At 60.1% G+C, this 14,878-nt stretch overlaps 1 protein-coding gene across 4 annotated transcripts in view; it reads left to right on the plus strand.

Annotated features, from left to right (window-relative positions):
• Positions 1-14,878, plus strand: part of PRKCZ (protein kinase C zeta) — a 90,585-nt gene extending 75,707 nt beyond the window's left edge. For all 4 annotated transcript variants that reach the window (XM_036999856.2, XM_073233028.1, XM_073233029.1 and 1 more), the window contains 9 exons: positions 279-376; positions 7,020-7,106; positions 8,337-8,472; positions 8,576-8,663; positions 9,860-9,979; positions 10,436-10,515; positions 10,854-10,943; positions 14,164-14,279; positions 14,418-14,878. In XM_036999856.2, coding sequence (XP_036855751.1) covers positions 279-376; positions 7,020-7,106; positions 8,337-8,472; positions 8,576-8,663; positions 9,860-9,979; positions 10,436-10,515; positions 10,854-10,943; positions 14,164-14,279; positions 14,418-14,505 — 903 coding nt within the window. In that variant the 3' untranslated portion in view covers positions 14,506-14,878. The remainder of the gene's footprint in view (positions 1-278; positions 377-7,019; positions 7,107-8,336; positions 8,473-8,575; positions 8,664-9,859; positions 9,980-10,435; positions 10,516-10,853; positions 10,944-14,163; positions 14,280-14,417) is intronic.

Genomic DNA, 14,878 nt, shown 5'->3' on the forward strand with positions numbered 1-14,878 from the left:
GGAGGACACGAGGCCGAGCATGGAGATCCTATAGCCCAAAGGCCCAGCTCACCGCTGGTGAGGGTGGTGGGGGTGGTGACAGATGGTGACGGTAGTGGGTGGTAGAGGGGCAATGAATGAGAGGTGATGGTGGGGCTGCATTTCCTAGTGGGTGTTCCCTTTCCCCTCTGCACTGTCTTCCTGTGGGCAGAGGCGAGTCGGCTCTTGCGTCCCCTTCTGCAGGATGCCTGTGGAGGGTGTTGAGGGGGCTTGCTCACACACCCCGGTTTCTATTCCAGGATATCGACTGGGTTCAGACCGAGAAGCACGTGTTCGAGCAGGCATCCAGCAACCCTTTCCTAGTCGGCTTACACTCTTGTTTCCAGACAACGAGTCGGTAAGAAAAAGAGGGTGTTGCTGGGACTCTGCTGATTTCTGATTCGAGCTGTGGGAGCTGAGTCGGCTTGGGGTGTCGCCGGCCGCCCGCATTGTCCTCCTGGTTGTAAGTGTGGAGAGGCCTTTTGGTTCATCAGACCAGCTTTGTTGTGCTCATTGGCTGGTGTATTGAGTAAATTTCATACACCTGAACCTGTTGTTTAATTATTGCAAAATGCTTATTGAAAGCATTCCATGAGCACAGGCACTGGGCCAACTGCTGGGACACCACTGCAGACAGGAGGCGGATTTCTGTGCCGAGTCAGCACAGGGTCTCTTTCTGGGTGATGCAAAGCAAAATCGGCAAAGGGACAAGGCTCAGGGCGAGGTCAGGAGGAAGCCGTGCTCGAGCTTCAGGGATCTCCTGTGGGCTCGCACAGGACCAGCTCCATGCCTCCGGCTGAGCGTCTGGACAACTCAGGGTGCTTTCCGGGGGCTGGGCAGTAGGGCATCGTCTACCTGGCACGTACTGAGCTTGCAGACTCCCAGAGAGAAAGCAGGTGTTTAGCATACACCATACTGTTTATGCACAGTTTATACGCTGCTCTGATCATTTAGGGGAAGTTTAATATCAACGTAGGGAGCTGCTCACCGTTCCTGTTTTAGACTCCAGTGAAGGGCAGTCTTGCAGGCAGACCTTTCTAAGGACGGGGCCTCAGCCCTGCCATGTGAACCCTTGCTTAGCACTGGGCTGAAGGTCACAGTGCATCACCCACCACTTTCATCCGGCCTGTTCTCACCTGTATGTCGCCAGTATTGACTGGCCCTTCCCCCGAACCTATGGTGCCCTCCCTGATCGCTCCCTTTCTCTCTGCCTCAAAGCTCCTCTGACCACTCTCCCAAATGCTTCTGGGGTACAGTCCAGGCTCCCAGGCATGTGCACAGGGCCACTGTGAGCAGCCCCACCCTGGTGGCTGTGCTCTGTCCGTTTCTGCCACACTCACCTTCCCTCCTGCCCGGAGCCCACTGGACAAGTGCGGCGCTCGGGGTTCCCCCGGCTGTATGATGGGCACCTTCTCTGCGCCTCTGTTTAGCCATGACCATGGCCGTCTGTCCTAAAGGCTGAGTCCCGAGTGTTGTTCCGGCTGTTGGTTGGTACTGCTGAGTGACCTTGTTGAACGTGGACACACAAGGTCACATGTGAGCTTCAGCCCCCGCCATCGCCTAAGCCCCACCTTTCTGCATCATGTCCCTGGGAATCGGTCACATGTTCCCAGGTGCGTGTGAATTTTAAGTTAGAACTTGAAAAGAATTCACAGGGGAGGTATTTCCGTGTTCCCGCAATCAAACCATGCGCTGGGCTGCTTCTCACGCTGACGTTTAGACTCACAACAGCATTCAATATTCATGATGGAGAGGTCACATCCCAGGAGTAAAATGCACATCTAGTTTCTTTGCTCTGATGCTACAGAACCTGCCAGTGACTTCTAGAAGCACCTGAAACTCGGTCAGTCAGGACAGGCTGCTTTCTTGGGCATCTTTCACATGCCACAACCCCGGATTTATACATATGTGCTCGTCTCCCCCACTGGGCGCAAACTGTGTAGAGCCAGGGCTGTGCCAGCGTTTTGTACTCTTGAGCATCTGGTTCATACCTGGCACCTCATAGGCAGTCTTGGTGTTTAAAGGATCTTATTTTTTAAGAGCCAGTGGTGTCCTTGGTGCAAATGTAAAGTAAACATGCGTCAGATCTTAGTGACTAATTTATGAGGGGCCAGTGAGATGTTAGGCCAGCTCAAAGGCGAGTCAGAGTCCACCTGTGGGCAGAGCGGGAGGGAACAATGTGCACATGGGGTGAACTGGCTGGGAGGCTGCTGTGGGGGTCGGCGGCACCACCAGCCGGCCGCACCTGTGTCGCTGCCAGTTGGGTGTACCAGAACGGGGAAGTCCCCAGAGGCAATAAAAGACCCCGTAGAAACAGATAGTGCAGAAGGGCGGCCAGATGGCTTTTCCTGACAGGTGCCACTTAGGCCCTGGAGGCGCTGGAGCCGCACCTGGTCAAACTCCAGCCCCTCCTTTCGGCAGCAGAAACATACCTCCCAGTCACTGCTGGATGAGGACGTAAGATGTGAAAATGTAGACGGCAAGGCTGGCTAGAGAGGCCTTGCCCCTTGCCGGCCTGTGTCTGCCAACAGGTGACCTGCAGGTAGCCATGTGTCTGGGCCCCAGCAGGGAACGAGAGCCAGCAGCTGCCTCGATCTGACACGGGTGGCTGCTGGCACAGTGCCCGCCACTTCCCGACCTGCCACTATGTCGTGACACAGCCCCCCGGACCCCATGGCTCTGCCCTGGCCTCTGCGGGGAGTCGCAGGTTTTGTGAGGACTCCCCTTGGCTGTTGGCTTCTTCCGGGCACGCGGCTTGCTGGGGGGCCCAGGGCCATCACGAGAGCTTGGCACCTGGAAGGGGGTCTCTGAATGGGGAGAATATAGGATTTCTTTTTTCCCTCCCCTGAAGCAGTACTGCCCATTCTGGTCACGTGTTCTGTGCTCACTGGCCGGCTCCACAGAATCCCCGGGTTGTGTGTTCACCATTCATGTCACCACATGTGTACAAATACATGAAACAAGTGGTGTTTTTCATACAAAATAAATACCTGTGTTACGGAAAAGCCATACTTCACGTCTGCACAGACAGCCCATCTTTTCGGGACAAAAGGCCAGAGCGTCGTGGCCGGACCTGGGAAAGCATTTCAGTTTAAGCTGTTACAGGAGCGGATGACCTACAGGTTGTGTGAACTGACCGTGTTTAGCCCCCAGTCCTGCCTTAAATTGCAGGTGGGCGTCGTTTTTCTCACTTCAGCATGATCTCAGGTCACAGAGGAGCAAATGATATTTACAGCTAACTTGCTCTTCCCAAAGAACCCTCTTAACGGTGCCCAGCTTCCACCCTGCGTCTGTGTGCCCGTGGGAGACGGCAGCTCGGAGGCGTGGAGGCTGATGCCAGCCCTGGAGAGACAGACTTGGCCCGAGGGCCTCACAGCAGGCCTGAGAGGGGATGTGGCCCAGAGGAGGCAGTGTGCCAGGGAAGGGCCTTGAGGATGTGGGACATCCTAAAGCAGGCACTCAAGCTTGGGGAGACTGAGGCCACGGCAGGATTCTCAGCAAGGTGACGGTCCACCAGGGAGAATGGGGCAGCTGGGGTCAGGGCATGGGGTGGACCCGCTGGGCGCGGGGAGGGAGGGCTCAGAGCAGAGCGGAGGATGCATGTGTCACCTGGTGCCCAGAAGTGCAGCACGACTGGCCAGGACAACCGGGCGGGCAGCTGCTGGGTGATGCGGAGGTCTCCATGCAGAGAGTCACAGGGCCTCGGGATCTGCAGGCGAGCACGTGCCCGGCGGGTGGTGGTGGCTGTGGCCAGGGAGCAAGAGCCATCGGCAAGAGGTCAGGTGGTGACAGTAGCCGTGGTGGGAGGCAGGCGAGAGAGCCAGGGTCAGGCTGAGGTTGGCAGAGTGCCTCCTGGGGGGCTGCGGGGGTGATGGAGGGGCTCTAGGGGACATGGTGGCTGCCGAGCAAGGACAGGACAGGCCGAGTCGGCCATGAGCATGGGCGGAGTCCCCCTACACACCTAGAGGGGGCAGGTGCCTTCCTCCCTGAGAAGTGGGTCTCTGTGCTGTCAAAGCACAAGGAGTTTGTTATAGTCTTGATCTGATTTGGGCCCAGAATAGAAAGAGCAGGCGTCATGCGCGGCAGAGCGGGGCGGGGGCGGCCATTTCAGCCTTTGTTCTCCTGACAAATGGGACGCTCGAAAGCCTGGTCTGCTTAGTCTCCATCTGGAGCTCCTGGAGCCGCTAACCCTTGATGGAGCCCTGGCCGGGGAGGCGCCATCCTTCCCAGGTGAATGGTGACTCCCAGCCATTTAGGTTCTGGGCCTCTCTTTGTCCTGTGTTGAGGAGGATGGAGGGTGGGGCAAACACACTGTCTTTGCACACCGGTGGGCCACAGCTGCTGAGGGGCACCTGGCTGGGCCGCTGCCTCCTGCCCTGTGGACAGCACCTGGCTGCCCCACAGCTCCGGCAGAGCCTTCCCAGCCGGGCCCACTGTCTGCTCCGCTCGGTAAAGATGGTGCCCTGTGCTCAAATCGAGCCGTAGGGGTGCAGCCTCCCTCTCTGGTCCTTTGCCACCTGTGCCTGGGCACCCACTGTCTTCCTCCTGCCTCCAATCCACCCCCATCTCCTGCTGCCAGGCAGCTCCGCCGGGGGACGGTCACCCCTGTGCCGCGGAGACAGCACCTGCGCAGGGGGCTTCCAGACATGGATTCTGGATTCCCCCAAGCCTTCCGGTGTCAGATCTGACCAGACAGGAGCTGTGGTCCTGGGGAAGTTACCGCCTCTCTGTGCCTCCATTTCCCCATCTGTACAGTACGGAAAATGCCAGAACATACCTCAAGGTTAACAGGTGAAATTCTAGTACACAGACGTACTTAGAATGGTGCCCCACATCTACCAATGGAGCCCCTCATGGTGGCGCCTCAGCAGCCATAGACAGTGCAGACAGTGACGGTGTTAATAAAACTATCTACATGTATCGGGGGTGGGCAGACATGGTAGCTCCTGGTGTGTGGCACCGTCTCAGCGCACAGACCCCGTGCCATCGGGTTCCCTGCAAGCCCAGGCGCAGGGCTGAGCGTTCGTCCCACAGGGGCGTGCAGAGGGCTGTGCCCGACCGTCCGTGCCAAGCAGCTCTGCCCGTTTCTTACGCCGAGGGTCTGAGCTTCCTGTGCAGGTTCACAGGCCTGCCTCCCTGACCCTGGAGCCCTCAGGTCCGTCAGAGGGACCCCGTCTCCCAGGTGCCCATCCAGGGGTGGGAGTGGGGCCACGGCAGGGACTGACCATGGCTCCTCAGTCCTGCTTCCTTCTCTGGCCCCTGGTCTGTGGAGTTGTTTGCCTGTTTCTGCCCCTCTCTCTGGTATTAACAAGTCCTTGTCCACTGGTTTTCCCACATTTCATTAAGTCTTGAGGAAACAATCCGTCTTGACCCCAGGAGTCTCTTCTTCCCCTTCCTGGCAAGACCCCCAGCCTCCCGGCAGGTTGCTGGCCCTGTGGCCCGGGGGCTGCGGGTGGAGGGGCGCGCCACTCCAGGCGAGGCCATCTCCTGCACGTGAGACTCGGCCGGGTCCGGCTGCAGGAAGCGGTGGGGCCCCAGGACGGAAGAATATGGAATCGCCACGTGGGAGGTACCCACGAGCTCCGACAGCTCAGCCGTGGGCGCTGCATTTTGTCACAGCATCGGCTCTTCTGAGTCACGCGAGCATCCCTGTTAGTGCATCAGCACCTCGTGGCTCGAAACAAATGTCAGAGTGGCACTGAGATTCGTCTGTGCAGAAGTCCTTCGGTATCAGCTGCTCTAGGAAGAAAAGTGCTGCTGCACCACATCCGGTTGACATTGTAGATTAAGTGAGATCCTCGATCGGCAAATTACCTGGGTTGTTCGGCCATGGCCACGGGCCACCGAGGCTGGCTGTGTGCGCATTTGCACAGAAACAGCTTGCCAGCCAGTGGCTCTGACTTCCGTTTCTGCACATTTGGGAGCAGCTTCTAGTCTGACAGCAGGTGGAGCCCCGTGGGTGCTGTGCAGCTTGTTCGCCAGCCTGGGTTGGGGACCTCTGCCCCCCTGGCTGGTGCTGGCATGGGGTTTGTGAGTCTGATGCTAGCCCAGAGTTTGGGAGGCGCTGACAGACCTGCCCCCTCCCCACACGGGCACAGCAGAGCTGGAAACGCCCCAAAGGAGCTGTTGACCTAAAAACCTGTGAGCTACCCTCAACAGAGTATTTCTGGAAAATTGCATGTGTGAATATAATCTTGAAAATGGTATCTTATTAAGTGTGAGGAAGAGAAAACCACGTGGTGAATTGTCCGGAGACTTGAGGGGCCTGGTGCTCATGCAGGTGACGTCTCCCAGCCGGTTCTTTAAGCCATAGGATCGCCCGGCCCAGCCCCCATCCTGAAGCTCACACTCACCTAGGCCTGATCAGTGCTGCCCACTGCCCCCAGCTGGGCCTGCCCCTCAGGGGCCCCTCACGGCCCCCACCGCGGCCCCCCGCCGTCCGTGCTCTCACCTGGTGACGGCGCTTCCTTGGCTCCTCCGGGAATCTGTGCGGGCCCGTCGCCCTGCCTAGGCACCTGCCCTCCTGGTCCCCTTGGCCTCTGGGGCAGTCCTGTGGCTCTCCCCGCCCCACCTCTGTTCCCTGGGGAGGCCTTCCCAGTCACCTGGTCACCTGTGCACAGAGCCCTCCCCACCCCTGTGAGCAAATAACTGCAGAGTGGAGTGAGGCGTGGATGCAGTGGTCTGTTTCCCTCCCAGTTTTGCTATGTCAGGTCAGAACTGAGCACACCCGCCAGTGGGCAGGTCTCCAGGTGTCCCCAGGATGGTGCTGGATGACCTGGGTATAGGACCTGACCTTGGCCTCAGCCTCCCTTTGTGCCCTGGGCTGCTCTCCCTAGCGGCCCCGGGAGGGAGCAGGGGACACGGTCGCCTCTGTCTGTCCCCTTGGGCGGGCAGTGGCATGCCGGCAGGGGCCCAGTGGCTACAGGAGTGACTCTGTTCCCAGGGAGTGCGGGCAGGGCCCCCACCCTGGAGCCAGCCTCTGCCGCCCTCTCCCCCACTAGGTTATTCCTGGTCATAGAGTACGTCAACGGCGGGGACCTCATGTTCCACATGCAGAGACAGAGGAAGCTTCCGGAGGAGCACGCCAGGTGGGCGCGGCGGGGGTCGCAGGGAGTGTGCGCGCGCAGCGGCCGGTGCCTTCCCCATTGTGAACAACAGGGGAGCAAGTCCAGTCAGTGGTAGGCTGGCCCACGTCCCCTGTCCCAGTGATACAAGGGCACAAAACGGGTCTGCTTGTCTCGAGGAAGTCACGGTTCTGTAAGCGACTCTCAGGGATGCCCACCCTTCCTTCTCTGCAGCCCCGGGACCTCGCTGGGTGGAGGGTGGTCATCTCCACTCCTCCTGCTTTCCTGTTTTCCATAGTTTTCCCTTTTCCTCATTTCCTCACTTAAAAAAAAATTCCATGCAGTTTTGTGAGTCATCCTAGGTCCTTTCTGGGGAAAAGCAGGTAATAAAATCAGGAACAGCTCACTCCCCTCACAGTGCTCCTTTTCTAAATTGTGGCAAAATACACAGAATGGAATTTACCACCGGGGCCGTCATCAGGTGCACAGCTCGGGCATCCAGCTCATTCCCAGTTGTGCAGCATCCCCACCGCCCGGCTCTGGAACTTTCCATCTCCCCACACTGAACCTCTGTCCCCAGCAAACCCCAGCCCCCAGCCGGACACCTTGTCCTCTGTCTCTCTGGGTGTGACTCCCCTGGGGACGGCCTGTGACTGGGTCACACAGGTTTGTCCTTCTGTGCCTGGCTCCCTGCCCCATGTCCTCAGGGTCCCCCACACTGCAGCTGGGGCGGAGCACCCCTTCTTTCTCAGGCTGCATCACACCCCCTGTGCAGATGGACCACATGTGGCTCACCGCCATGTCCGTGGACCCATGGGTTGCTCCCACCTCTTGGTTGTGTGACGCGTGCTGCTGTGGGCGCAGATCCCTGAGGCCCTGCTTCAGTCCCGAGGGCACCCAGTGGGGGCCGGGGGTTGCAGGTCACGTGGTAGTCCTGTGTTTGATTTTCTGAGGACCCTCCGTGCCGTCCCCTTTCACATTCCTGCCAGCCATGCACCTCGGCCCCCATTTCTCCAGGTCCTTGCCAACATTTGTTTTCTGTTTGAAGTTTTCAGATAGTGGCCACCCTAGTGGGTGTGAGGTGGCCTCTTGTAGCTTTGATTGGTGACCAGGATGTTGTGTACCGTGTGTCCTGTTGGCCCCGTGCCCTTGTCCGTGTGGGGACACCGGGGCCAGCAGTGCACCTCCTGCTCGGGCCCTTCACCCAGGCTCCCACCCACCTTCTCTCTGATGGCAGGATGTCCCCGCCCCCAGGTTCTATGCTGCTGAGATCTGTATCGCTCTCAACTTCCTACACGAGAGGGGCATCATCTACCGGGACCTGAAGCTGGACAACGTCCTGCTGGACGCGGACGGCCACATCAAGCTCACGGACTACGGCATGTGCAAGGCGAGCTGCCCGGCACCCCCGATGCCTGTCCTCGCTGGTCCCCCAGCGCTGGGGCTGATCTGGAGGTTCTCCTCCCCGCTGGTAGCTGACTTTGTCCCCACAGGAAGGCCTGGGCCCTGGTGACACGACGAGCACTTTCTGCGGAACCCCGAATTACATCGCCCCAGAAATCCTGCGGGGGGAGGAGTATGGTGAGCCGGCAGGGGGCTGCAGCGGGGCCCACACACCAGCTGGACGAGTGCGGCCCTGTCCCTGGGGTTTCTTCTGGGGACACGGCAGCAGAGAGGGCTGGTGCTGGGGATCCAGCCGAGGGTTCCAGGACCCAGTGTGGCTGCCAGGGAGGCGGCCTTAGTGACGAAACTGCCCCTAAATTGCACACTGCTTGATTCATTCCTGGCCTGTGGTACCTCAGCAGCCCTCGTATGTTGTCCCATGTACCCACTCAGACGTCCCCTGGGGGAGGACATTGGACAGGGTTGCCCTTGTCAAGGAGCCCTCGGGGCTGGGAGGGAAAGGACCCGGAGGCGGACAGCCCCATAGCCGGGCCGCCTGGCAGCCCTTGAGCACGCACACAGCGGCCTGCCTTCCTGCTGTGGGAGAGGAAACTGGGGTCAGAGAGTGTGTGTGCCCATGTGTGCGTGTGCACACGCCGCACATTTTTGTCTCGGTATTCTCAGTGGAGCGTGTCACAAAAGTACCATCAAATTTTTCAACATCTTCTTTGCCATTAAGAAAGGGGAGTAGTGGGGACAGGTCACTTGTCCTTCTGGATAACTGGGTGCCTGCTGATTGAAGCCTCCTCGGCCAGAGGAGAAAGGACAGGCAGCAGAGGGCGGACCTGAACAGGGTCTAGAGCCAGCTCGCGTCGGGTCCCGTACGAGGTGGAGGCAGACCGTGCCCTGGACGCCAGGCAGCTGGCCGAGTCAGACTCCCGGCCCTGGCACAGAAAACCCAGAACCTTGAATACAGAAGAAATGTAGTATTTTGCTTTCAGAGGAAGTGTCTTTTCGGCTTAGATGAACGAAAGGAGAGAGAGACAGGGCAGCTGCCCCAGATGTTGGCTCGGTTTTACCTGGCTCTGTGGGTGAAGGTGCCACAGGCAGAATTCAAAAGTCAGGTGAACCTCTGCAGGTGGAGGGTTCATGGCCTTGATGTGCAAACAGAAGACACCGTCTCCAGGGCCCCAGGCAGTTGGGGGATGACGTGCGGAGGGAGGCCGGGCTGCCAGGAGAAGCTGGCCATGCCGCACCCCAGCGCTGGTTAGAAATGCAGATGGCCGCGTGCTACTTTCCGCCTCGACCAGATGGGTTGTAACAGCCCAGAGACAGGCTTGTCCTGTGAGGGTGCACGTGGCCACCAGCCAGTGTGACAGGCTCTACACCCCCAGGGTTCAGCGTGGACTGGTGGGCGTTGGGCGTCCTGATGTTCGAGATGATGGCTGGCCGGTCCCCCTTCGACATCATCGCCGACAACCCTGACATGAACACCGAGGATCACCTTTTCCAAGGTGTGTGGGTGCCTCCTGCCTCGTGGCCTCCACATCAGAGCCGCAGAAGGAAGGGTCCCCACAGCCCAGCTGTACCTGCCCATCCCCCCAGGCAGCCCCGCCCTCGCAGACTGGCTCCCAGGGAGGCAGAGACCTGGTCGCAGGGCCCGGGGGAGAATCTGCCCTGACCTCCCCAAGCACAGTGTCGCCCAGTACTCCCCACCCTCGCCAGGGCTTCTTGCCACCAAGAGGCAGGGGCACCTGCCTGGAATTGGTCATCCCTGTGGCGCCCGTGTGCATGGGCCGCTGCTGGCTGGCTCGTGATCATGGGCACGTGGGAGCACAAGGGTCCCCGAGGGCAGGAGGCCTGCTGGGTGGAGGAAGGGGGGGCCAGGACGCCAAAAGCAGCCCACAGCCCTGCTCAGAGCGGCCCCGGGAGACCCCCTGGCACGGGGCCCTCACCGCCCATCCTTGCAGTCATCCTGGAGAAGCCCATCCGGATACCCCGCTTCCTCTCCGTCAAAGCCTCACACGTCTTGAAAGGGTTTTTAAACAAGGTAAGCTCATGACACCAAGCAGTGGCCTGGGCTCCTTTCCCATGGGCAGCCTTCTGGGCAGCAGGCATGGCGTGGCTCTGCCCCAGCCGAGCTTGGTCTAGGAAGCACCCGGTTTCAGCCATGCTTGCTGAAACATGTTGAGAAATGGAGGGGAAACGCCCAATATCATGGGGAAGATCTCAGGGAGGGCATCTGGCCATCACCGGGGGAGACTGCCAATGCGGCCCACCAAAGCCCTTGAAGGCATGGAGGGGGGCAGGTGGCTCCCTCCTGAGCAGGGCTGAGTCGGGGCTGCTCTGCTCCCTGCTGACCTGTGCTTATCTGAACTCTAACCCTAGGACCCCAAAGAACGGCTTGGCTGCCGGCCCCAGACTGGATTTTCTGATATCAAGTCTCACGCGTTCTTCCGCACCATAGACTGGGACCTGGTAAAGACCCTGCCCATGCCCTCCCGGGGCACGGGGGGCAGGGCGGATACGTGTGAGGGATACAGGGGACACACCCTCTGGCCCAGGCGGTGTGGGTGCTCATGCCTGGCCCACGAGGAGAGTCCTGCCTGGGTGTCCCTGCAAGGCTCTGCTGCTGGGCCTGGGACCACACTGCCCACCTGGTCTGTGTGGAATCCGCCACGGCACACCCTACAGGGGCGTCCTGGTTTCCTGGTTGGTTTTCCAAAACCTGCCATTCTCTACACTGCCTGGGGACACAGCCAACACTGTTCGTGCCATTCAACTTCGGTCCTGCTGTTCCCAGTATTAAAAGGAAACAACCCAGTTGTTCCCAAAACATAAATGGGTGCAGTTGCTAAAATAGAACCTTTCAATAAGCTCTTAAGAAAGAAAAGATGACAGCTGATTAGGTAAATGTCGGGTGTTAAGTTGAGCTGAATCAGAAGCAAGCCTGCGGGTCCAGCCTGGCCATGGGCAGAGCAGGCTCTTGTCGACATTCAGTCACTGCCCCTCCCCGCTGGTGGGGCCTGGGAGCAGGGACGCAGGTCCTGGGCCCCAGCCAGGGGGCAGGCGGGGTGTCAGCGCGCCCTGTGCAGGCCCAGCTGGCTGTTCCCAAATGGAATCTGCCGTCCTCCCCCTGGGGTCACTGCATGCAAACACAGAACCATTAGCTGGCAATTGGGCACTTCTTGGGAAAGTGGCTTTGGGTGTTTCCATATAACTGTTCTGCTGGCCCCAGAGAGAAGAGATCTGGGTGCTGGTTGGCCTCTGTTACTCGGGTGCTCAGAAAACGTGGCCTGGAGGGGAGCGCACCCCACCTCCCGCTCCAGCCGTGCACCAACAGCTGGAGTCCCGCCCTCCCCTGCACACTTAGGGCTCCACAAAGCACAGTGGTTCTGGTGCCGGCTGGGCAGCGGTCACCCACCAAGCTGAGAAGGCCTTTGCGGGCACGGCCACGGGCCCCAGCCAGGTCCTGGGCAGACCATACTTGGCCTGTGGTGCAGTGTCCCTGAAGTGCCCTTGGCCACCACATCCTCACTGAGAAGCCTGACCAGGTGTGGGCTTGGGCCAGCCATGCCCTGGCCTCACTTCCACCCTCTTGTCTCCCCATAATGGGGGGTAAGGGCTGATGGCATGCACACAAGTGATGGGGTTACTCTGGTGAGACGAGGAAAGCGTGGTGACGCCTGAGGGGGCGTGTGGGGTGCCTGCCCGCCCCGGTTTCTCCAAGTGGGTAGTAGCCCCCTCAGCTCACGGGTGCAGACCTGCTCAGGTGGCCCAGGCACTGTGCTTTGCCTGGAGAGTACAGCACACGGGGAACCTGAGGGGACCCTGTCTTCTGTGAGGGGGACATGGGGACAGTGGAGGGGAGGAAGCCCCCTGGCAAAATGGGTGCTGGCCCTGCAGCCAGGAGAGTGGGGCCCAGGACCTCCCCAGGGCCGCCTCACACCCAGAAAAGCCCAAGCAGGGGTGCCAGGACCTTGTCAGGGAGGAAGCTGTGGGACAGCGTGCGCAGCACCGCCTCCTCCCTTGCTTGGGTGCGTGCCCCGTGGTCACCCATGACCCCGCTCTGCCACCCCACCCAGCCTCCTGGGTCTCACCGCCTCCCTGCCCCTCGCGTACTGGCTGGTTCCCCCTTCCCGCCTGGCACCTGCCTTTGCTCGGGCTTCACTGAGTTCTCGGCAGCCCAACTGCAGGCCTCAGGGCCTTTGCACAGTTGTGCTCCCCTGCCCCAGCTACCACCTCAGAACTGGAGCCCCCCAGCCCAGCTGGACAGTGGCACTGAATGAGGGAGGGAGGCCTCAGCGGCCTCAGACCCTGGGCCAACGTGGGTGGTGGGCTGGCGTGGCACCTGGCTGAGCCTGCTTCACCTTGTGTTCTGACTCTTGCCTTGACATCTCTGAAAGCCAGAGGCCCGAGTAGGAAGGTGGTCGGTCCGGTGGCCCTTTCCCTGCCTTTCACCAGCAAATGCTTCACCCTGAGCAGAGTGTGATAACTGCATCTAAAACGTGGAGGGTGATGGTCACGCCATGGGCCCCTGTGATGCGGGAGCCCTGCTCCATCGCAGCACACACGGCACACGCGCCAGGCAGCCCTGGCCCCTCTGCTCGGCACCCTCCCTGGCATCTTCCTGGTGGCCAGAGACGGCGTGTCCCAGTCGGGCCGGCTCCAGACAGAGGGCGGGTCAACTCGTCCACTCTGGGTGCCCCTTCTGCTTCATCGGAACGTGTGTGTGTTTTTCTTTACAAGCCCCCAAAACACACAATGGTTTCAGCATGCCGGCGCATCTGTCTCATCGGAACCGGAGTCCTGACTGCTCTGGGCCCCCAGGTGCAGGCAGGAGGGCAGGAGCTGAGCATGGCTGGGGTCTTAATTTCAACATGGCCATGGTTCTGCCCGTCACATGGAGCCTGAGTCTTGGGGCCACGTGGCGCCGTGCACAGGCCGGCGCTTCCAGATCAGGGCCTCCTGGCCTGGTCACCCGCAGGGAGATGGTGGCTGCTCCCTAAGGCCGGAGCACCTCGCGTGAGTTAAGCTGCTCTGGGCCAGACGGCTGGGGGGTTGCAGAGCCCCAGAGAGCTGGCCCCAAGCCTGTGCTCCTCTCGCTGACAGGCCTCATGTGTGGCCTGTGGGGGGGAGCAGACCACTCCATGATGGTCCCCTCTTGTGGCTCCATCAGTACTGGGAAGGGCTGGCCTGCACAGGTGTGCAGCACACCTAGGGAAGGAGGGCAGGAGGTACGCCAGTGCTGGAGCAGGCGGCCCGCGCTGTCCCTGTGCATGTGCATCGTGGCACTAAGTGGCACCTGCTTCTGTGCATGTGTCAGGTCTGTAAACGGGCGTCAGAACCACGAGCACGCCCATGAGGTCAGTCGGACACACCCTGTCGGCTCCGTCCACACTGCCGAGACCTAGCGCCTTTATGACCTGAGGCTGAGAAGGAAAGAGCTCCCACACCAACCACATTTGGCCAGAGTGGTGGGCCTGCTGGGACACACCCCTGGGACCCACACAGCCTACCTATTTCAGCTCAAGTAGGATTCTTCTGACTTCAGATACTTTCTCGTAGACTTGTTCAAGAAAGACACACACCTGGCCTCAGAATGCGCCCGCCTGTGCTGAGCGGCCCGCTGTGGTGGGAGGCCACGCAGGCCGAGTCTGGCAGACGTGTGCTGATCTGACCAGCATTGTCCTTCCAGCTGGAGAAGAAGCAGACGCTCCCGCCATTCCAGCCGCAGATAACTGACGACTATGGTCTGGACAACTTCGACACACAGTTCACCAGCGAGCCCGTGCAGCTGACCCCAGACGACGAGTAAGACCTGCAGGGTGGGCACTAGGGTGCCAGGATGCGTGGTCCTGAGCCAGCAGCGGTGTCCCCGCTGCCCAGGGTGGGTTTGGTGGGAGGTGCCCCGCGTGGGTCCTGCATAACAAGCTCTCTGCCTGCACACAGGGACGCCATAAAGAGAATTGACCAGTCTGAGTTTGAGGGCTTCGAGTACATCAACCCACTGCTGTTGTCCACCGAGGAGTCTGTGTGAGGCCGTCTCTCTGTCACGGACACGTCCATGAATGACCCCCTAACTCTGCCCTGAACCACAGCGTATGCATGCCAGGCCCGGCGCAAGGCTCCGAGCACAGCCAGGGAGGGATGCTTGCTGCTGAGATCACAGAGGGGGCCGTCGGGGCACTTCTGGGAGCAGGAAGCTGCCACCTCAGGGCCCGCACGGCCAGCTTTATGCCGGAGGAATTTGCTTCCTGTGCCTGCGTCTCCAGGACCCACAGCAGCCGTGCCCAAGTGAGGAATCATCCCACACTTTCGAAGGCACACTTTCCACAGAAAGAGACCTGACCTGCTCGCCAGGAGAGCTGCCTGTAATGTCCTGAGGAATAAAGTGTGCCGATGATGTTGAA

Source organism: Manis javanica, chromosome 4 (genome assembly GCF_040802235.1).
Source record: "Manis javanica isolate MJ-LG chromosome 4, MJ_LKY, whole genome shotgun sequence".
Taxonomy (NCBI): Eukaryota; Metazoa; Chordata; class Mammalia; order Pholidota; family Manidae; genus Manis; species Manis javanica.